This window comes from Sinohyriopsis cumingii, chromosome 10 (assembly GCF_028554795.1).
Source record: "Sinohyriopsis cumingii isolate HCF-2022 chromosome 10, ASM2855479v2, whole genome shotgun sequence".
Classification (NCBI taxonomy): domain Eukaryota; kingdom Metazoa; phylum Mollusca; class Bivalvia; order Unionida; family Unionidae; genus Sinohyriopsis; species Sinohyriopsis cumingii.
This window is the reverse complement of record NC_142970.1, coordinates 96,688,488-96,714,130: the sequence shown is the minus strand read 5'-3', so window position 1 is coordinate 96,714,130 and position 25,643 is coordinate 96,688,488. Positions and strand designations below refer to the sequence as shown.

The window sequence follows — 25,643 nt, the reverse complement described above, 5'->3', positions numbered from 1 at the left end:
TAAAGATTTCATACATTTTATTCTTAAAGAACTTTCAATATTTTACCAGAAGTGTTCAGCACACATTTGTTTTCCTACATCAAACTAGTATAGTTCATAAATGCCGCCCACATGTATGCGTTTCTATGGATACACTGTGAGGCTATTCTTTCCTTTAGGTATCACGGTACCAATTGATTTTCCATATACCTCAATGCTAATGTTTTGTGAAATAAATATACTTTCTGTCCTACTTGGGCATGCATGTCACACACTGTCATATAGCACAATGCTAGATTGTCAATTTGACAATGACATAACCAGGTACTCCATTGCATTTAAGAGAGATAACTCTACTGGAACTAGACAGTGGTAAGAGTTATCTAGCCACAACAAGCACATTTTCAGCCATGTGTACCATATTTTAAAAAAATCATAAAAAATACAAAATATGATCTAGATAGAAATTAACACAAACTCACATGTTGCCAAGAGGCTCAACTTTTTTTAAGCCAAACAGAAAGTACAACTCTTACCTAATGCACCAATCACAGGTAGTGTTGTTCTTTAATTCTGAATACAATGTTCCATACACCTTAAGCTCCGCCCACCTGGACTTGCGCAATTGGTACCGTTATACCATACATACCATATATATATATATATATATATATATATATATATATATATATATATATATATATATATATATATATATATAGATAGATAGATAGATAGATAGATAGATAGATATATCTGTGTGTGTGTGTCTTCTGCTGTTGTTGCGGGGTTTAACGCCATTTTTCAGCACACGATAGGCTATACATGGCGGCCAGAATTAATGGTGGAGGAAGAACCCGGGAAAAACCACGGAAAGAACCACCGACCCACGAGAAGCTACTGGCAAGCTTTCTCACATACCCACGTTGGCTGAATCCGAGACTCGAACCGGCGCAAACAGAGGTGAGATGGTAGTGATCCGTAACGGAGAGCGCTTTAGACCACTCGGCCACTTGTTTCTTCTGCAAACGATCAGTTTATTTATGATTAGTTATACTTACTATTTTATAAACTTTTGTAAATGCCTTTTCTCTTATTTATATGAAGGAGAAATGTGAAGGAAACACTACTGAAGTGTCTCAAAAACTTCCAATTAAATTCTCTCTCTTTCACTCATCATTGTTTACAATCTAAATATGTAACAACTGCGTGCCAAATTTGCCCAAACAGGTTTGACATACACTGGGATATATATGCCGAACAGATAATAGATAAGCACAGTTACCGGTCAATTTCTAAGATGGAACATACCGTCGTCGTATGTAAGTATTTTTGTTTTAAAGAAAATCATTTACACTTACATTTTCAAAAACTTTAAAAATTTGTTTTCTATGACAAGGGTTAATATGTGTCTTTGACAAGTAAGTACTAAATACAGATTGTACAAAATGTACTAACTGCATGATAGAAGTTTTGAATAATAGGAGCTGGAAAAGTTCAATATGGGGAAACAAGCCACTGATATTCAAACATAGAGAGTACCATAAGTCGAAATCCTTTTTGAAACCGGAAAGGCATCTACCATCATGAACGGTCTATTTAATTTTCTTCCAATGTTATAACTCTCATTAACCCCTTACCCTAGCACACCAATTATCGTGACTGGCAAGGTGCTTGTGTGCACACTACACACCGTAATAATAGTAAATACACAGATAAACAAATGAGCAAATGAACCACCTTTAATACGAAAGAAGCAGATCAAGTCAGCCGGCGAGGCCCTGTTTAGCAGATGGACTCTTCTATGACTTGTATAAAGATTTACTTAAAACTGTCAGAACACAAGGTTCTAAATGAGAGTATGAAAAGCTGTCGCATAGGACAGATAGATCTGCAAACAGAAATAGTATGAAAAGCTGTCGCATAGGACAGATAGATCTGCAAACAGAAATAGTATGAAAAGCTGTCGCATAGGACAGAGAGATCTGCAAACAGAAATTACCCTTCGTAAGGATCAATACTGAGAGACAGGTTATTCATTCTGACTGTTCGGCAAACTTTGTTCGGCGTTCTGTTTCAGGTTATGGCAAAATTATATATATATATATATATATATATATATATATATATATATATATATATATATATATATATATATATATATGAGGAAAAAACTTAATAGATTTTGCACACTGAAAAGACTATTCCAGATAGTGTTTGTAAATCATTAAATGCTTCTTAAATATGATTAAATACTTAAATACTCACAAAGATGCTTAGAGATTCATTTACGAGTAACATAAACGGATACAGCTTTCACAATGAACGCAACGTCGGTTTCTATGACTTGGACAACAATGTTAGACCTTATCGAAGAAGTCAAAATTCGGAAAATCGGGTTGTTTCCGTGCAAATTAAACGTGACCTGGTTATCAGACTGATGAATAGACAAACACAGCATGGTAAAAAAATATGAATACAAGGAAACTGTCGCAAGCCTAAACTTATAAACATAACGAACAGAGTTGATGTCTTTCAAAATGTCATTGACGTTTTACTACATTTGGATAGGAGTGTAGCGAAAGTACGAAATTATCTTTGACGCAATTTATTGTGAGAAATTTCGAGTACATGAGTTTCTATCTGTATTAAGCAGCTTACATACAGATTTGTCTAAATGGTAAAAATAACAAATGTCCTGTATTAACGTGAGAAATACTCATGATAGATGTTTACTTTTATGCAGCTAAATATATGTTTAATACTCCCCCAAAATTGATTTCCAGAGGGAAACGAAAGCTGTTTGGCTAATACTAGTCACATGTCCAGTACAAATGTATAATATATCAAACTGTGAACTCAAACATGATTCATGAGTATATATATATATATATATATATATATATATATATATATATATATATATATATATATATATATATATATATATAGTTAAAGACTAATACATTAAGCAATTAGAGTGACAGAACGATACAAAGCAAACATGTTGACTTGTTTTTCCTATTTCATGGAATGGTAAAACACCATTTCGTTTGCACTCACTATTTTTTCAGACTAATTTCATCACGGGTAAGCAAACATCATGGGTAGCAATAGGTTTTCCAGAAATGTTTCATTGTTTCAGTTCACCAGGCAAAATATCAGACCACAAAAGCTCTGATAAAGTATAAAAATATTGCACGATATAATGACAGAAAAGGGATCAGTTGTCAAATCAGAAACTATGATCATTAATTGAAGATTCCTTACTTTGATTTTGAAAGTGACATTCCACCATACACATTGAGTTCCAGCGCTTCTCGCCACAGGATGTTGTAATGATGATACAGATTAAACGGGTACGTCCTGAATGTTACAAATGGTTAAACACATATTTTTGGTGCTTGAATGTACGCCAATTCAGTCTTTGAATGTTACCAAAAAATAGTATTCTCATTCTAATCTCTTCTGGTATCAAAGCAATAAGATTCTTCAAATTTTGAATACATCTTTCCCAAACCTTTTGCTTTCAGGGTGATAGGCAGAAGATTTAAACCGTTGAATCCATACTTCATATATAAATTGTTCGAAAATTCCACACAATTTGGCTCTTGATCATACTAGACCGATATGGGTAGACCAGTAAGTGTAAAACAGATATCAAGCTCTTTAGTTTTAATATCTTTCAAAGGAATTGCCTCTAGATATTTTATGATCGACAAGTATTTTTGCTTGTATTGGTCTTAGATACTAGAACGACAAAGTCTACCATTATTCTGCTAAATGGTTCCACAAATGTAGTAATAGGTTGGAGAATCGCCTTGGGTATCTTCGGATTGAGGTTTCCTACCATTTGACGAGCGCTACAAGATCTACAGTATGTCGAAACATTAGTTTAGTTTTCAACCAATAAAAACATTCAAGATCCATCTAGGCTAAGAATAACATGTCGATATGACTTGGGAAAAACAAATGTATAGCTCACTGACGACAAGTAACAAGCCTGTACCGCAGGTGGTCTACATTGGCTCATAAGGACCTCATTTTCGCAAATTAACAAACTGGTAATTGTATGGCTTCAGTTTCGCTAATAGCCATCTGAAACAAACAGGAGATCTTGTTCCTGTTCGACAATAAGTTATTGTACTTTTACTCGGATTAGGACAGAAAGAACGAGTAGAAAAATGAGGATCCATATTACGAAGAAAAGTAACCTCATCAACGGGCAGAACTATACATGTGCCAGTGAAAAGAATAATTTGCTCATCAAAATCATTCTTAAGAATTCTTTCTGTCATAGCTCTGGTAACTGCACAAGCAGGATATAAACCTGGGATTTAAATTTCAACAGAATTAACCTTTATATTCAAACAAGGTTTGTCAGGTATAAGTGGATTAACCACTACATTATATCCCGCTAGAGTATTGCCTAGCAATAAAAGAAACCCTCCATGGGTAAAACAACTACTATTCCTGCCGTCACGGGTCTAGAGTCTGATGCCAACTTGACACAATGCAGACGAACATTAACAAAACCTTACTCAATTCCCTGAATCATAACACTTTTACTAGAATAAGACTTCACGAACAAAAGCAAAGTTGCTGTTAACAAAAGACTCTAAGAAGCTCATGTGTTCCTTAATAATTTGATAAGGATAGAAACCACCAATAAGTCAGAAAGAAACTTTAGACATTAATGGTTCGTAATTCTCCAAGGTAGAATCAAATTGGGATTTTTGTGACGTGATCAATGTATTGCTTTGAATACAAAACCATAACTTGTACGTTTTGGAATAGCTCTCTTTTTATGTTGCTTATTTGAAACGTATACCAATCAGAAACAACGCTCATTATTTTATTTTTAAATAAGAGCTCGTAGAAATAAAAATGGATTTATGTTTAGCCGTATCAGAAATTAGACTCCTAAACGATACGATACATTGAGATTTAGTACTCATATGATACTAATATTATCTTTATTAAATAACTGCTGAGAGGAAGGCTTGTTGGCATATGAAACTTTATGAGTGAAGATATAATCATTACCACTGCAAGGAGAACGTTTTATAGTTTCAACGTTCTTGGCCAAGCAACACCTATCAAATAATTCTTATTTTTCCATGCAAATTCGAAATATGTTTCTTCAGTTTCCTTTATAAAATCCATAAACCTCTCTATATATGCTTTAGGTACTAATGATAACGAATAATTATTTTATAACAAAACAGTCCTATGTTCTTTTGTCCATTTCAAGGTTTCAGCAATTTTCTCAAAATGTGGAAAGTTTTTATCTACGTCCTTTTCCTTTAAAGAGGGAGCTAATCTAATATTTCCTCGTAACATGAAACCGGAACACGTGTGTTAGGGAGATTATTTTTTCCGCCTACCAGTTTTAATTCCATTTATCTAAAATCTCTCTCTCTCTCTCTCTCTCTGCATTTATATTGCTCTCTTCTCTCTAATTCTGCATTAGCATTGCCATCTCCTTTTTCTCATTCTGAATTTGCAATTCCATCATTTCTTTTTAATGCTAAAGCTTTCTTAATTCCAATTCCAATTCCATCTTTTTACTGGGATTCATTTAATTTCCTAGGAATACCAGAGAGAGACTGACTAATCAACATTGTCATCGAGATTTTCGTCTCCCATCAAATACTAAAGAAAACAAGAACTATTTTGTACTTCTTGCTTTGCTAAAGATGATTGTTGTTCAGAAAAATCAAAATGTCTGGCGACATTAGATGACTGTGTGGATGTTTATTGGTTTCACTAAAGAGTTCTTAATTATGTGAAATTAAAATCTTTACTAGGGACAATGAAAATTCCTAAACAATGTCAATTTCAATTCTTAAGGCTATTTTTAATATATTTGAAATGTTGAAAGGAACTTCAGTTCCCGGATTAGCCCTAATTCCTCTTACAACTGTGTGGTCTTAAATTATGTAACAGTTTTTATTTCCCTCGACTACACAGTGAAAAAGCAGGAACTTACAATATTGTGATATAAATACCAAATGTTCCTAAATGCACTATCACAAGTTGAAAAACATAGAATATTTCGAATAAATTCCAATATTTTTGAACGTGTTGATGCAAGGATAGACTTGAAGGTGCTGATATACCAACAGTCTTGACTTTGTCACAATAATATAATCCAGAATGTGTGTGAATAAATCCTAAATAATCACAACGTATTGTTTTATTGAAAAATGTCAATGTACACTTTGCAATTTGAACAATTTAAATGAACGATTCCTTTCAAATTATAACTGAGCACAACCGAATGATACTAAAAGAGGAATGAATAATTATTGATCTAGTCTAGATGTCTCAAACACGCGGCCTGCGAAACTATATCATCTGGCCCGCAACATGATTGGCGTAACAAGGTGTCACGAGAGTTACCAAAGGTGGTCCCGCCTTTGGGCCATCGAAAATGCCCTCATGCGGCACTCGGGGTGGTTTGGGTTTGAGACCCTTGATCTAGTCATTTATATACTTTGTTACCCTGAACGTGGTCATTTCTATTGGAAAATCACATAAGCTTTTGTTAACACGTGAGCTAGAACATGCTGAGGTTGTATCCAAGGTTAGGTCCTGAACTCAAATGTAAATAAACCTCTTAAAAAATGACCATATTCAGGTAAGGTTTTAAATATACCCTCAGTGACGGACAAAAATCAAGCATACAATATAAATTAAACATACAGACCAACGCTGCTTAAAATTTAGATAAAGCTCAACTCGAGTCTGACACAAAGAGCTACAAATTAACCCAAGAATGGTTTTTCAAAATCACGAAAAATTAATTTGTTGGTAAACAGATCGAGATTCTTCGAAAGAAGACAACAGTCATCAAATGTTCCGATCAAAATATTCTGTTTCTCAGATACGAAGAAGACAGTATGTTTGTCGGTAGAACACAATTAGGTTATGACGGTTACCAGTTAGTCTGAAAAACATCAACATGCAACCAACCAAACCTATCTTTGGTGGATTTACTCTGATATAGTTATGAAACAAAGCTGGTGTAGCAACCCAAACTGAAAAGAAAACATACTGACAGAACGAGGCGGTGAATGACTGATAGAGGTTCATTATTTTGAGACAAAGTACTTCTAAAGTCACACCAAGAATGATACCAAGTTGCAGGACTCTAATGATTAGCCGAAGGAAAATGTGTTTAAAATACCACAAAACAATATGTGTGTGTGTCTGTGTCTAAATCAAATGTATTCTCCCAATATACCTAACAGTTTTGATCTTCTTTCTAGTTCGATTGATACTGCTTATGTCTATGTTATCAATCGGTAAATCGACATATATCCTGAAACACTGCAGTATATATTTATTTTTATTTTTGTTTAAAATTTGACACAAGCAAATCGACATTTGTTGTCATGTAAATTTTGTTTTGCATAACAACTCGGTTTTGGTCGCACTTTAATCCCATCCAAACATATAAAGAAAAGCAAGTTTTGATGCAGACTCTCTGCTTGTTTTATGTTGAACTCACTGAATCTGTATATCACCTCCCTGAAAACTGTGGAGTTTATCACATCGCACTCAGTATGTATAGCATCTCCCTGAAAACTGTTGAGTGTATCACACTACACTGAATCTTTATATCACCTCCCTGAAAACTGTGGAGTTTTTCACACCACACTGAATCTGTATATCACCTCTCTGAAAACTGGAGTTTATCACACCACACTGAATCTGTATATCACCTCCCCGAAAATTGTGGAGTTATCACACCACACTGAATCTGTATATCACCTCCCTGAAAACTGTGGAGTTTATCACACCACACTCAATATGTATATCACCTTCCTGAAAACTATGGAGTTTATCACACCATAGCCATGCTCCAGACTTGTTTCCAATAATTACATTTAAAAAATCCTGTGTATTTTGGCAATTTCTTTTATCTCACCGGCATGGTTTCAAATATTGGCTGTTTCCCATGCAAAATACGTACTAGCTTCAACTTTCATGGCATAGAGCAATGTCCTGTATTGTTTTATTTAGAATAGGGCTTGAGAACAATTCGAGCTTAAGCGATTACACAAAGAGATGAGTGAATTCAATACTTAATTTTATAAAAAAACAAGTGTTAGTGTATAGTGTTCTTTGGACAACGAAAAGCGGGAAAAGAGTTAGATGGGTATATAGATAGACTGATAGCTAGATACAAAAATGATTTTCGTACTGATATTGAAGTTATACGTCATCGGACATAACACCAATGCAATGAAAATTGTTTATTTGCAGATAAACTATTGCAAGTATTAGCTATTTTCGCATGTTGGTACCATCCAGTTTTACCTGGCGGTAAGTATCAATAAACTGATAACATTATCATGATTTCTTGACAATAATTGGACAAGGTTCTGTCGTTGACTCCTGGAATATATAGATTATATCACAGTACATTTAGAGGAAATAATACTAAATGTACTGTGAACAGATTATTATTATTATTCATAATATTAGTTGTTTTTTGGTGTTTTTGTTGTTGTTGTTCTTGTAGAAGTAGTTGGTTAGTAGTATTGGCATTAATAGTAGCGTTTGGTGGCAAGGGAGGTAATAACGGTTGCATCTGACATCATTTGCAACTATATATTCCTGACCTAAAATACATTGCCTTTTCCAAAAGGCATATCATCAAAGTTTTAATAAAGTAAATGTCATTATGTTTAATGTATTATGAATTGTACTCTCAATGCATAATAACACAAAATTATAAAGGTATTTCATTTGTAAACCATGAAGAAAAAGAAGTGCAGAAAACATCTATGGAAAACAATTTTGTAAAGTTTTAGCAGACGGAACATGATAATTCTATAATAAAACATGATGGATACGTTTGCAAAAGTATTTGTTTTTATCCCGCTATAATAAAACATGATGGATACGTTTGCAAAAGTATATGTTTTTACCCAGCTATAATAAAACATGATGGATACGTTTGCAAAAGTGTATGTTTTTACCCCACTATAATAAAACATAATGGATACGTTTGCAAAAGTATATGTTTTTACCCCGCTATAATGCTACGTCAGAGTTAATACCTCCGAACATTGCACTAAAATTCAGTTGACTGCCGTGAATATCGGTACCAAATAAAATCTAAACTATATTGATTAAGGTTGAGTATCCATATTTCTTAATTAATTGAGCATTCTGGACTATGAATTTACACCTACTGAATCTTTATAAAGAGAGAACATTTCTCCATATCTGCATTAGCTCTTCATTAGTACACTGAAAACGAAAATTCAGTAATACTACCAATTGATTACAACATCTGACATGTTCTTTTACATTATGAAGACATCGGGCTATAATTAATAAAAATCACATACTAATATTGCTTCTAAAAGAGTCACGTTCAACAGGAGATTTACCTCTCCAGAGCACTGCACGATGACCATTTTCTCTCTTCATTTAGCTTTTCCTATTAATTCTCTAACGTGGAATGATTTAATCAGATTTTTTTCAAAACCAAAGGGGGAAAAAAAAAACATTTGTCATTTGACGAGGTAATTATCAAATTTACCTCTGAAAATCATGGCTCAGACTTAAGAATGGAAAAATGAGAAATGTTTAACTTATTCTTTCTTGCTTTCTCCGCATTTGCAGCCAGTCCCACGTGCTATTCGTGTGATGTTCTTGAGAATCCAGCGGATTGCTCGAAGACTGTGACATGTGCCACCGATCAGGTAAACAAAACAAAAATAAATAAACGTTCTACGGTATGCTGTTATTCCTTCTTCATTTCATCTTACTTTTCACAAGAACCATTCATCTGTAATGTGAGTACACTTATACAATTACGATGATTTTCAATGGTATTTTGTCCTGAAAATGTGTGAGACAAAACGTGACAACAAGTTTCCCGTACAAGAAGAGGGTACATCGGATATAAAACAAGTATCAGCACCTGCTGTGCCCCAACACTTTGAGTATGTATGTATGTATGTATGTGTGTGTGTGTGTGTGTGTGTGTGTGTGTGTGTGTGTGTTGTTGTTGTTGTTGATGTAGGGTTTAACGCCATTTTACAGCACACGATAGGCTATACATGGCGGCCAGCATTAATGGTGGAGGAAGAACCCGGGAAAACCCCGGAAAGAACCACAGACCCAAGAGAAGCTAATGGCAAGCTTTCTCACATACCCACATTGCCTGAATTCGAGACTCGAACCCACGCAGACAGAGGTGAGATGGCAATAATCCGTAACGGAGACCACTCGGCCACTCGAGGACCCCGAGACAATGGAATTTGCAATATCAATACATATATTATTAAAAGGCAACAAAATATACAGTCTTCAAACAAGTTCAATATAATTGAAGGATAAGCGAGCGTCAATCTCAAAGATCTCAAATCTCAAAGATTTTATATTGAATTTAGGAAACGAGCTGAATAATGTCAGGTTTTTGAGAACCTTGTTTTAACCGTTTTTCCCAAACCGATCTTTGGTTTAGCCGTTTCTTCCAATACCCCTTGAGAACTCGATTAAAAAATGGCCGCCAAAATGTTGATAGCAATAGTAAAACTAAATAAGTTCCAGAAGACATAGTATGGAAAATGTCCATGGTCTTAGCCAATCAGTAAAGATAATACTGCACAATAATTTCGTGGGTTATTTAAAATGATCAGAATCACATAAAGCGATATGTTAATATGCCATTTCAAAAATATTAAACCACACACGCTATATGTAAAGCATACCAAATATGTAATAAATACACAAATATACATACAGAAAATAGGACATAGTCGTGGATATATTCATTCTTGACAACGAGAGACATTTGCATGGCGACTCTCGACTAAGTACACAGTCGCTCTGGATTTATTTAATACAAATCATGGCATATAATGGTTAATATGTAAAGATGCAAGAGTGGAAAGTAATCCTAAATTATAAAAGTGAGATAAAGTTTAATTCGTTTCTTCTGATGTTCAGTATATATAGCAAATTGTACTGATGATGATTTTTAATGGTAAGCTTTTATTGATTTCCAAGGTATGCAGTGTACAGGAGACATTCGGTATCCACGGATCCGTCAACTTCTGGTCGGGATGTGAGGATATCATGGCAAGTATTCATTAAATTGTATGTTTTAGCTACCATATATGGTTTTCATACTTTGTTCATTTTTCACTGAAGGATAAAAAAGGAAAATGACAACAAAATCTTGGTACTGTCTGAGGACACTTGATCGCTAAATTGCGACCCGATACTGCCTGTTTTACTGTTCGACTTTATCACTTACGCTTATGATGTTACAAATTGTCTTGACATGTCAGATCGCACCAATTCGGAAGATTCCGATACCATTGAATTGATGAAAATAAGACAAAGTAATCAAGAAACTCCACAACTATGTTAACCTTCATGTTTTAGTAATTGTATTGTATGACTGTGTCACGATTTGCTGACTAAATCAGCAGGTTGAGCTTAGTTAACTAATGCATTGTGTACTGTTTCCGCATATTCTGCGGAGCTTTAATCGGTTGTTTTTGTTGTTCTAGGGTTTAACGCCATTTTTCAGCACAAGATAGGCTATACATGGCGGCCAGTATAACTTGTGAAGGAAGAACCCTGGAAAACCCAGAGAAGAACCACCGACCCACGAGAAGCTACTGGCAGGCTTTCCCACGTACCCACGCTAGCGGAGCTTTGGCATTGTTGTGCTGTAGTGGTTTGTGCATTCGTGTGAAAAACTTTGTGGTTTCTAACCGGTGCGCCTTATTTCGTCATATAATTATTTGTGGCGCTATATATCCTTACAGTGCTGGACCGCCGTAAAATTAACAATCAGTCAATCAACTAATTTGAACTTATACGCCACTTCCATACAAATACTGTCTAGAATCGTATAAAATGCTGTTATGTCATGAAATTTAGGGTTAATTTTGACTGTTTAAAAAGAGCGGTTTGCGGTAAAAGCTAATACATCATCCGCTCATATGATCCTATCTTAGGACATGTGAATATTTGTATAACTTGTGTACTTCAGCGATTGTGCATTCGATGTTGATTCTTCCATTGGCCAGTTTAAATGGTCGCGTACTCAAGGTCGAACGTCTTCTCAGTAGTTTCGTTTTTCCTTTACCTTCACAATCTCAAAGACAACATATATATCAATACAATGCGGAATTCTTATGTTATCGATGTAATGCAAATAGTTTTTCCACTAGTATTAAACTCATCTCCGTCTTCATTATTTTAAGTGATATGAGCGTCCCTAGAATGGATATATGCCTTCTTGTTTGAAAGCTAAAAACCGCGCTTCTTACTTTTGTAACACAACTACATAGCGAACATTTACTATTAGTCTACGTCTTTAATGGCAAGGAACTATCTATGACATTAAAACGTCTGGATTATGTGTCGACTTATACAGTTAGCTGTGCCCTTTAATGATGAAAGAATGCAACGTCAGTGATTTAAAATTGTGTACATGGGTATCAGGATTAGTTAACGACCGGGCAAATGCAGGTAACAGCTAATTGTGACAAATGTCAAATTCTTCCTAGTGACAACGCATACACATCAGTTTTCTTTATAAGAAATTTAGAACAATGTGTTATAATGCATACTCCCGAAAATGACCATGCATTACCTGATGTTTCCATACTTTTGACAAGTAGCAATCCTAATATGTTTTCATTTTATATCTCGTTACAAACTTAACAGAAAACCAACAAGCTTCGTAAAACTTAACAAACAAATTAATTATTAATGTAATAAATTAAACATGTGAGAGGAACTTACATTATAATGAAATGAGTCCTAATTAGTCCTCATAAGGGTCTATGAAAGTCCTAAATGAATGAAAAGTCCCTTATAATTTTCAATAACGTAAATGAACTGGTCCACTAAGAACCGCGACAACGTCAAGATGGCGTTGTCCTGAATTCGTTCGAACAATTTATAACAGTTCCAGAATAATTTTAGAGTTCAAATAATGAGCACTTTCTATCACCACTGAACAGTCCAAATAAACGCTTTTTCTCGCGATAAATATTTAAGTACAACATAAAATACGTCTGCAGACTTACAACACGAACACTAAAATTGTGAATGACTCCAGAAATCGGAATAAAACTGAATGCTTAGGTTTCTCCTTATATACAACATATAATGTAACTATAGTTCGCAGTAGACCCCATGTGACAAAACACACTATTGATTTTCGACAAACTTGGCATGCTTAAGATCAAAGAAATAAATTTAAAAAAGCGATGTTGATTTTTATCTTATATTTCTCAAGCTACTTCACAGACTTGCTCCGAAATGTCGCTCAACTCTATCATAGGAAAAAAGAGGGATTTAGTAACACCTGATAATGGCCGGTGTCTGTATTGTTGCAATACTAACCTGTGCAATAATAACTGTTCAGGTACACTCTCTGTCTGTCACTGTATATATATATATATATATATATATATATATATATATATATATATATATATATATATATATATATCTTGGCATCCGTCCGTCTACGAGAGACGATGGCATAGCTCCAAAGTACGCTTTTGCTTATCCTTCTTTTTAGCTCTCTTTTCAGCTTGCTTTATTCTTCTCTTTTCCTCTGCGTTTTGAACTCCCTGCCTGACAGCTAGACGCCAGCTGGAACGGTTGTTTGCACAGCTCTCCCAGTCGTTGACATTGATGTTTGCTGTCTTCATATCCTATATATATATATATATATATATATATATATATATATATATATATATATATATATATATACACACACATGATTATGGTATACCTGTTTACTGCGGTATATATTACGGAATGCAATACTTTTACTTTCTCCACTAAGTAAATTAATAAAATTCCCAAATAAGCGTGTTAGCGATTTAATGATTTTAAACGAATGTTTTCATTTGGCATGACAAAATTATTCTTAAAAAAATTAGTATTTCCTAAATTATTAGGTTTTTTTTCATATTTGTTGTTTGTCACACATCAATTTAGAATATTAGAAATATGGTTATAATAATGAACATTTAAGCACGTTTGTCAGGTGCAATACATGGCAACATGGCGGCCGAATGGGATATAGTAAAATATACTAGGGCCAAATCGAGATTTTCGAAAACAGTTGGTTTGAAATCAGAAATCAGAAAACGAAATGTCATTTTGTTACGTTATTTACGATCGTATGTAAATGTCCTAGTTACATTTATTCCATTTTTGAAGACGAAGAATCATTACTGGATTTCAAGATGATCAGTTGATTTCTGTTTGAGTTTTACGTAATTTCTGAAGTCGACTAAATATTTGTTTCGTTAAATCAGTGTTTCTTATGCTTGGTTACATGCTCACTCTAATGAATATCTTTCCCTGGGTGTTAGCATCCCACTTAAAGTTTCCTTGACTATCATATCTATAGTGTAGATTGTAAATTGTACGCTTCAGACTCAGTGCAAACACTTCTTTTTTATCAACACGTTTTGTAATGTCAGCTCAATGTCTTTTACGGGTTGTCAGCTATATCGCAGGCGGCTATACAACAGTTAACAATATATAGCAATTCATCTGCTGTAAGAGTAAGGTACTGACCATTTAATTTGATGCGGTTGGGTGCGGGGCTGCACTGCTATTTATGTTTGATGTAAGATCTGTTTATGTTTTTGTATCTCAAGATAACTATCTTATATATCGTACAATATACATAATATGGTGCTATCTTGCTTTAAAAGAGATAAAGATAATATTTTATTGACGAGCAATAAATGCAAAAAACACCCAGCCAATCACATATATTATGCCGTTGAACTAAACGTGGGCAAGTACAATGCATTGGACTCTTTAAACACGGTTAATAAAGCTCATCGAGTTGTTAGAGCCAGAAGGTTCTACCAGTTGTCATACCATCTGTTTCTGGAGTGGATGACATACTAAGATTTCTAATCCTGTTCCGTCATTCCTTTATATTGCATCTTCATTACTGTAAGTCGAACACCATTTTGTATGTAGAGAGGTTCATCCTAATGTCGGTCCCTATTCGTAAATGAGTTAAAATTGTACTAACGTTTGTTTAAATTTTGATGGAAAATGTGGCTGAGAAATGCTTTCTTCCATCAAATGTGCTCAACTAAGCGATATCATGTGGAGGTAAAGTAATACCTTTTGCAAAAGACTTTTCAAAATACGGTATGGTAAGAGTCTTCTGCAACATTCTTAAGAAGATAAGTACGTTACGGCAAACAAATTTAAAATAAATGACTACGCTCCAATACTGAAAATCCCCTATGAGCCAAGAAGAAAAGGTTTATATTATAATTTTGGTCCACAATACGGATTAGATATATTAGTGACTAAGTTTATAATTTAAAAGAAATTCGTCTTTGTATTACATCTACCTAAGTTCGGGGATTGACAAATCGATAGAGTGAACAACGAAGAAGAAATTAATTCGTCAAAACCTATCTATAAGGCCCAACAAAAGAAAAACGTTTTGTGAATCTTCATATAAAATATTTTAATTTTCCCTTCATCAGGTTTCGTAAATCTAGCATTACATAGGCCAGCCTACCAGAATAGCGTTGCCTTTAACGGGTCAGCAAATCTGGCTGTAGATGGAAACCGGGACCCCAACTACTTTCATGGATCTTGCATTCATACCGCTTCAGAACCTTTCTCCTGGTGGGCAGTGGATCTCGGCAAAAACTACAGCATCACTGCAATCAAAATCTATAACAGAAATGATGCGGGTGCAGACGGTAAAAATACAAACAAGTATTAGTCACTCCAGAACAGGAGCATTCTACTTTATAATACGGGTTTGCAAATTCCATTTAGAAAACAAAGACACCAAAAAATTGTATTTTTCTTCAAAATCCTCAATCGTTTTATTATGAGTCAAGAATTATAAATCTATTCCTTGCTAAAACAGAATCATATAAACATAAATACAAATAATTGGAAGAGAAAGTAGGAGGGTATATAATTATAAAACATGTCATGATGTGAAGAATGTGTAAGTGCCGCATTGGTTATTCATTTCTTGTGCAACCTATTTTGAAAATAAAATAATCAAAGGACACATGAATAAAATCTGTACTGAAACTTACGGAGTAGCTCACTAAAGAGATGCAGCTTTCAACTGGAAGACTTTAGTCTCGTGCGAGAAGGAATGAAAATATAAACAATCTTGCCACTGATGCAGTCATGTTCAACACTACATGTGTGATGATACGTGTCAACTACTCCTTTAATTAAAGCCAAATAATACACTTCTTTAAAAAGTTATAATTGTAATGAATTATGTTATCAGCTTTTTAAGAATCAGTAATATAGCCCAGTTATTCATGACAAGAAAATATCCTCTGAAGCAAAGTATGTAATGTTCGATAAAACCTCATCTTACTACGTTAGGAGAATGTTTAAGACTTCATTGTTCGATAAAACCTCATCTTACTACGTTAGAAGAATACCTACCACCTGAAATACTGCGCACTTTGAAATTAGAAAACACCTAGTCACTTCATTGACGGTTTATTTACAAGCAAATCTGATGCCTGCTTGTCAAATGAAAAGCTCCATTGATAAAAAGATTCGCGCAATTCACGTCAGTTTTAAGCTACTGCTCGAACGAATGTGAATGCTTTCCATAAATGTAATAGCAGGGAGGACTAAAAAAAAAGTGGTGCTGATATCATGATCGCTAATTATTATTAAAAAAATACATATTTACTTCATACACTGGTTTCCTCTACAAATACGTTAGACAATCATGATACGATTGGAGAACAGCTAAGTGACGACGTGTGTGTGTGCGTGCCTGCGCACGTGCGTGTGCGTATATGTGTGTGTGATTTTTAACGTAGCTTTAACACTTTTTAGTCATATCGCTACGATGTCTGCAGTGTGTCAGTTTATAGTGATGTCTAGCACTGGGGCATCATGCCGCAGGAATGTAGCGTGATGTCCCACCAAGTCACATTATCCTGACACCAGTACCAGCAATCATAACACTAACTTCTTAATGCCGAGCGCCTAGCGTTGTAGCTGTTAGTACCACTTTTATAAGTCTTTTTATGACTTGGCCGGTTCGAACCCGCGACCTTCCGCGGTAAGAGACGGAGAGAGTTACGACAATCTATCCCACAAATAGCCACGGCTCTGGTTTTCAAAAATACGACAAACAGATATCTAGCCTCGTGCGAGTTTCGGACTCGGATTTTCACATAACAAATTCTTGTGAAGACAAAAACAATTCCTTCCGGAAAATCTTCGCGGAAGTAAGTTACTTATCGGAAGTAAGTTACTTACATTGTTCCTAAGTTATATGAATTTCAGGTTCCAAACCCAATCCTCAACATGAAATATTGCTGAATTATGTCATTTAAATGTGTCATTAGTCGGAGATCTTCTTGCCTGTGTCTGTCTTCCATGATGAAGAAACCATCGGCCGGTAGCCATTGATTATGATGGAACATCTGTTCCACTAGGACAATCTTTTTAGAGTTTACGTTTTGTGATGCTGGCGATTTCTAGAGCTATATACTTCTGTGTTCGCACAATCTGAAGAAATTGATATTCGTTGGCTAGTAGGTTGTGATGTACTTTGCTTTAGTATGTGAGGAGAAGGCAGACATGTCCTGGAGATCGTTTCAGGGGGTTTTGACCCATTATATTTTCCAACTAAAGGGAGGGAATCAGGATTAGTCTGAATTCGAATTCCCTAGCCCCTTTAAATAATCTCTAAATCAGATGGGTTTTTAGAGAGTCGTATGCATTTTGAACGAAATTTGAAGACCCCGTGATGGATGGTCCATTCTGTGTGTATTTATCACTTATGTTCGCAAATATGCTGAGTGTGCTTTGGATATGACAGATTTGTATGTGGATTTGTCGACTAGGACGTCATATGATAAAATCCCAAACACGTAAACAGAGATCTTGGGATTCGGTTCCTTTATCTAAGTTAATTGTCGATATTATATTCGTCGGAAAGAATCCGAACGCCTTTTTAATGATAAGGATACACCAGATAATGACACTGGCTCAACGAAAGACAGTAACTATGCTTTTAATATCTTAAAGGTTGTTGTGAATGAAATGCCTGGAAGGACTAATCTCCTTCTCGAAGCTTGAAACGTGGGTTCCGCGGTCAATTATGCTAGCGTTCTTTTTTTGCTTTCTCTTTTCTTATCCTTGCAAACCGTGATGTCCATATGTTCATCCTGGAGCGAAACATAAACAGCCACTAAAATCTAAGGGGCCTTTGCATGGGACACATGAAAACGCTGTCCAAAACGAGAAGGTCTGCAACCGCATTGATAAGACCCAACAGGCTAAGAAACTGCTGGGATAAAACATGACTTATTTAGCGGATGGAGCATGCCACACAGATAATCTTTAATGCACGTTCTTAAGGGAAACAAATTCGACTTAAAGAGATATATAACTCCATGTCAAGATCAATTAACATTTCATAGGGAAGGAGCACCGGTTTACTCTGATTGATACAGCTCTCCGCCGAAACAAAGAACGAACAAGGGATATCGGATCTGACTATATTAAACAATTCTAGCCTTGTACTCTTTTAGAATGTCGTTAGGTTAGTTCGATGTTACGAATGTGGATATAGTTTCCTGAGCGTGCAACTATTCAGCCCATATCTCGAGCATCCATTCATGAAATTTAGGACGAATGAGAATGTCTAAAATACATATGATATTCCTGAAATAGAGCTTCAGTATTCTTGAAGAGCTATGAATAGGAATATGAAGGGACTCATCTTGGAAATCGAGGATGACTGTACAATATCTCTTCAGAATGATGTTGAAAAGCAATCCTGGGGACTGCATGCTCATTTTGAGTACCGGAATATGTTGTTCAGGGATAAATAATGACGGGTGAAGGTTACCATTTGGCATTGGGAATTACGATTCTGGGATAAATACACGTAGTTTGTGTATGAATAACCACTACTGGTTTTCTCCTACTAAGAGTCTGTATTGTCTTCTTCAGAACGTCTGCTTGTCTCTAGATATGGAAGCCGTTGACAGGTGGAGAGTTGAGCAAGGTGACCCGAACAACCACCAAGACGTATTGACGTTTATCCCATCCGAGATGTCGGAATAGCGTGGCACAATCATAACATTTTTTATACTTCAGATACGTTACCTGTTCAAATACCTGAGAATATTCAATTCCTACACAATCCAGACATTTTAAACAAAACAAAACGTTCACTGCGCCTAAAGACGTAGCTGTACAACAAAATTGCTAAAAATCCATTTCCTTGCCGAGTAGGAGACGAAAATAGTCGCCTCGTGGACATAGGGATTGGGGCCAACCCCATCAATCATAAGTTATTACTTTTGCACGTACTTGGTCATGCTGATCAAAAGTGAGAGAGAAGAGCGTTACTGTCGAGTAGTTGACACGATCGAATGAGAGAGCCATGAAACGCATGAGCAAACATGCAGAAACTTTAAGCATTGACGCCGACGTTGCCTTAGTCACAAACTGTGTCACTAGATGCGTAAAGATTGACATTCAGGAAAAGGACCAACATACTTTGCCACTATGGATCTTGCATACAGCTTCATACATGTCACAAGAAGATCATACCAGCACAGCTTACTAGATCAATATCGACATGGTAGGAAGTTTACTGGTCATGGCACAAGTTTTGGTCAGCCATACTCCTACAGTATCCAGCATAGGAATCATGGAAATAACATAAATAGACAATGGATGTATCCGTTTTCTTCTTGCCTCCATTGCATTCAAATACTTAATACGAAAGAAGTTTCACTTATGGACACATCGTACCCATATAGGACCGTGTATGACACTCCAAGTGAACGTCAGTAGATCACTGCCTCCCATCTTGTATGGACTACTGGCCTGGTTAATCGTCTACGACAACCTGATTTGAGATCAGTCGTCCCATCCTCAGCTGGTGTTCCATCTCTTCCAAGAGGCATACTCACAGATATGATATTCTTTCCTCTATCCTACAATGTTTAGGAAACATTCTCTTCTATCTTCCCGGTATACACAGACGAAATCTTCTGGCTTCTGTCTCCAAAGTTCTCTCTTGTGCCTTATTTATTTACGTTAATCTGCAGCTAGGGTCATATTCAGGTAGCATCTTCTATCATCCAATCATGCAGGTCAAAGCCAGATAGATAAAGTCAGACACGAGGTTACCAAAGAGGCAAATATTATGCCGGCACAGTGACCAAGAAAACAGCATTTCCCTGAAAAAAGGACCGGAAACGTAGGAAGGACACTGTTAAAGGATACAAGATGATAGATGCACCTCCTTAAACTCTATTCCAAGGCTAAATCTAAATCTCCCAGAGCAAATAATGACAAACAATTGTGGATGAAATGATCAATTTCCACGAAGCGTCTCTGCTTACACATGATCTCATGCTTGTGGCATCCTTTTCCTATAACTTCAACACTTCACGAAGGAGTGTTAGAGACTCTGATCTAATGACTTTCGCCTCGAATTAAAGCAATATTCTCATGAAAGAGTGGTCAAGTTCGTTAAATGCAACCACACTAGACCCTTACTCCCAGCTTCTCAAGAACCATATTGTTGCAACAAATACTTTTGAGCACCCGATTTCAACACGGATACACTGAGATCGGTCCCCGGCTCCGTTAAGGAGGGGACATTACAAATACCTGGGCTTGAATCGCAAATCATGGAGAATGCAGCATTTCGTTTCAGAATCATCTCCACGTCCATGACATTGATTTACCTCTATGAAATACTCCAAAATAACAACTGCGATTCGTTGTCAACAAGCACAGATATCATCTCATTCAATTCCCGTACTTCATTGATCTTTGTACGCGATTCTACGCGCGTTTGTTTTGCATTTGTCTCCCCTCAGAACGTCTTCCGAGGATCAGTTCGTTCGTTCGTATCCCAGTCAGATCAAAGAGTTGAATCTTCGTTCTGATATAGATATAGTCAAATCTGTAGCCACCGTAGTTAGACCTCTTGTGAACCTCTTTTCGAGAGGTTCTATGGCCAGGTACGAACCCTCGTCTAGCCAGCACCGTATCAGAAAGCCTCTCCTTTTGCACGAAACACCAAGGTTTTCCATGTCAACTCAGAGATTCTAAATGTGCAGGCCTGACCAATATTAAATAGTATATGAAACAGAAGCTATTTTTCGAGTAAAATATGTTTCTTTGATAATACTTGAATAATAGAATATGGACACACCCTACCTAGCTCTCCCCATCCAATGTCATATCCTTAAAAGAGAGTGGACATTATTTATAGTTATCATTGAAAGGATTTATCTGCAAATCCTCTTTCCAAGTGCATGCAACTTTTGTCTGACTTCCTCCTTAGCAAGCAGACGATCGCTTAGCACTTTCGATAGTATATAAAACACAATATGTCCTAACTGTCGTTTGTTGTTTTGATGTATTTAAAAGGAAGAAAACTAGAACCAATATATCAAATATTAACATCTGAGTTTTACAATGCTTCAGAAAAATCATCAAATCAAATTCTGAGGGCGAATATTATACATTTTAAACACGCTTTCCCGCCTAAAAATCGTTATACATACATACATACATACATACATACATACATACATACATACATACATTCTTACAACACGTATAGACAGAAAAACCTCTATGTTTATCTCTAATCCTGTCATAATCCAAAATGGAGAATCAACTGTGCAGACAAAAGAGGATGTTCTATTAGTTCAACTGCATAAATAGAGGACTGGGTTTTATGTATGAAGATTGGGACAAAAATCACTTCATTTTACCCAAGACTAGCAGTCTCATCAAAGAGAAGACATGCAGAGATAGAATGAAAAGATAACCGTACAATGTACTCTCTTTTCATAACGTTTGTCCTTCTTGCTGTGTAAGAATATGAAGTATATGTAATATTTATGTAGGAGAACAGAAAAATACTCGTGTACACACACACAGACACACACACACACACACACACACACACACACACACACACACACAATTTACTCATTCATCTTGTACCAATTTGTATATCTGAATGAACTAGCGTATCGATTTAGAAGTTTTATTTAATTTTTAATTGTTATTTCGCAACGATAAACAGTGTCATTTCGGCAGCACATGTAAATGAATGAAAGACGTGGTATCAATGCATTCAGACATTCAATGTGAGTAAGGCAATAACATTTTTTTGCAATTATTTCGTTTTCCAGGGCGATTTATGCATTTGAAAATTCTTGTGAGTTCCCAAAATGCAACGCTGCTACCACGTGCATCGCCGGCATATCATGAATGTGGCAACTACATTGGTCACTCCAGCGATGGTAACATAATCACAATAAAATGTCCCGGTAAAACGATCGGTAGATGGGTCCGGATACAGGCTGTCCTCGCGATTGGGGAATATTTCCATTTTTGTGAGGTAGAAGTCTTCGGATACTAGAGCTATACAAAAGAATGTAAAGGATGTTTCGAAAACAGTTCATGACAAAACTTGGAGGGCAGGACTTTGAAGACTGCCAATTGATTTTTCACCACAGTATTCTGTAGATTCTATGTAAGACAATAAACTTTTCACCTTGTCGTCTCTATTAACTGTCATTGTCCCTACTCCTATTCTTTCCCGTGCTGCTTCGTATGCCTTTATTTACTTTCATATGCGTCTAACTGTCCAAGAAGAACTTATTATGAAAAATTAAAAATTAAAAAAGTGAATTGAATAGTGTCGTATTTATTTTTAAAACGATTGATCGAACTGGAGAGTACACAGATGTAAAGAACATATGATTTTAGAAAATGTTACTAATAGTATTATACAATACTACTATCAGCCATTTTTTAATCTTTCTAGCAAAACCGTTAGAAAGTACTAACAGGTACTATGAACAGGAAAATACAGTGTATGAATGTTGTTGAAGAGAACATGTTATTTGGTTTCAAGAGGAATTTAAAACAACTGAATTATTATTAAGCTGTAGTCCGTTTGCCCATCCATTACGAATCGGAATCACCTCCTGTCAATAAATGATTTTACATGGCACAATTTCAATCTCGCTCATTATTATTTATTCATACTTTACTATTTTCAAACCAAACCATATTCCGTCAGCGCAAACTTTTCAGCTTGGAAAAATACAATCGTCAACGGCGAATACGATGTTAAAGGCATAATATTTTAGTAGAAGGAGCTTCTTAATGAACATGGTAATGTGCATGGTTGTGACAAGGATGCTCCAACAGATCAAAAACGTCAGCATGACTATCCTGTGTACGCCTAGCAATATTGAAAATTGTAAGGTATGAAGGGATTAAATAATCCTCCGCTAGTTTATAATTGCGCCAGGTAATTAAGTTATAATCTTAGATTTCCATCAGGTGACGATAAAGACTAAACATGTGCTGAAACCTTGGAATCAAATATCTCTAAAATTATTCATGATTATTGGAAGAAAGAGTTAGCTCTAATCAATTTGCTTCAAACAATTTGCTTCAAACACCATATTGTTTCATGTATTGAACGCTTCTGCTTATGTACAAATATTGATTCAATTCAATAAAGCTTGGTAAACAGTCTCAGACTGTGTTTCAAGTGAATTCAAAGAGAAAACAACAAATGATTGATTGCAAAGCTCAATACTAATAATAATAATAATAATAATGATAATAATAATAATGATAATAATAATAATAATAATGATAATGATAATAATAACATTACCTTTGATAGACATCCACACTATTCTTCACGGACACAACGTTGAAGCGCCCACTCAGTCATCTGTTACGAAATACATTAATTATAAATTGGAGGAAGTATTTTCTCAATTGTCGCTCTGCGGACTACGTCGAATCACATACCTTGGATTTAAGACGGACTGTCTTGTATCATATACCTTGGATTTATCACAGAATATACTGTAGCATATGCCATGGATTTATCACGAACTATGTTGTATCATATACCTTGGATTTATCACGGACTATGTTGTATCATATACATTGGATTTATCACGGAATATGTTGTATCATATAGAATGGATTTATCACGGACTATATTTAAGCATATGCCTTGTATTTATCATGGACTGCATTGTATCATATACCTTAGGTTTATCAAATGACTACGTAGTATCATACATTGGAATTATCACGGACTATGTTGTTTAAATACCTTGGATTTATCACGGACTATGTAGTATCATATACATTGGAATTATCACGGAATATGTTATATCATATATATTGGATTATACACGGAATATATTGTATTATATACCTTGGATTTATCACGAATTATGCTGTATCATATTCCTTGGATTTATGACGGACTATGTTGAATCAAATACATTGGATATATCACGGACTATGTTGTATCATCTACCTTGTATATATCACGGAATATGTTGTATTACATACCTTGGATTTATCTCGGATTATATTGTTTCATATACCTTGGATTAATCACGGACAATGTTGAATCGTATACCTTGGATTTATCACGGATTATTTTGTATCATACACCTTGGATTTATCACAGAGTATGTTGTATCATACACCTTGGATTTATCACGGATTATGTTGTATCATACACCTTGGATTTATCACGGATTATGTTGTATCATACACCTTGGATTTATCACGGAGTATGTTGTATCAGATACTTTGGATTTATCAAGGACTATGTTGTATAATATACAATTGATTATCACGGACTATGCTGTATCATATGCACTGGATTTATCACAGACTATATTGTATCCTATACGTTTTATTTAATACGGACAATGTTGTATCATATATATTGGATTTATCACGGACTATGTTGTATCATATATAATGGATTTTTGACGGACTATGTTGTGTCATATACCTTGGATTTATTTGGGACTATGTTGTATAGTATATATTCGATTTATCAGGGGCTATGTTGTATCATATACCTTGGATTTATCGCGGACTATGTTGTATCTTACATATTTGATTTATCACGGACTATATTGTATCATATATATTTGATTAATCACGGACAATGTTGAATCATATACCTTCTATTTATCAAGGGCTATGTTACATCATATACATTAGATTTATCACGGACTATGTTGTCTCATATATGTTCTATTTATCACGGACTATGTTGTATCATATACATTTGATTATCGCGGACTACATTATATCATACACTGGATTTATCACGGACTATGTTATATCATATACATTGGATTTATCACGGATTATGTTGTATCATATACCACGGATTTATCACCGACTATATTGCATCATATACACTGGATTTATCACGGACTATGTTAGATCATATACACTGGATTTATCACGGACTATGTTGTATCATATACATTGGATTTATCACGGACTATGTTGTATCATATACCTTGGATTTATGAGAAATATATCTCATAGCTGCCATTTTCTTTCAACATTTGATTGAAGATGGAGAACATTTTATTTTGGAACATAGAAAACGCTTTAGTCGATGACGGGTAGATCGCAGAAGTGGCCGCAAAATTGAGCCCAGGACATAGCCGGTGAGGAAGCATTCATCGAAAGGCGTCTCTTTTTCTTGAGGAACAACGGACTAGCAAATAAATTCAGTGTCCTGTTGTGACGCCACTGATACCAAA

At 35.4% G+C, this 25,643-nt stretch overlaps 1 protein-coding gene across 1 annotated transcript; it reads left to right on the top strand.

Moving 5' to 3' along the window:
- Positions 1-1,272: 1,272 nt before the first annotated feature.
- On the top strand, positions 1,273-22,528 carry LOC149790622 (uncharacterized). Its single transcript, XM_089971429.1, has 7 exons — positions 1,273-1,301; positions 8,254-8,313; positions 9,625-9,704; positions 11,017-11,088; positions 13,282-13,399; positions 15,516-15,737; positions 22,215-22,528. The coding sequence occupies exons 1-7, from the start codon at positions 1,280-1,282 to the stop codon at positions 22,442-22,444; spliced, it is 804 nt and encodes a 267-aa protein (XP_089827555.1). The 5' UTR covers positions 1,273-1,279; the 3' UTR covers positions 22,445-22,528.
- Positions 22,529-25,643: the final 3,115 nt, after the last annotated feature.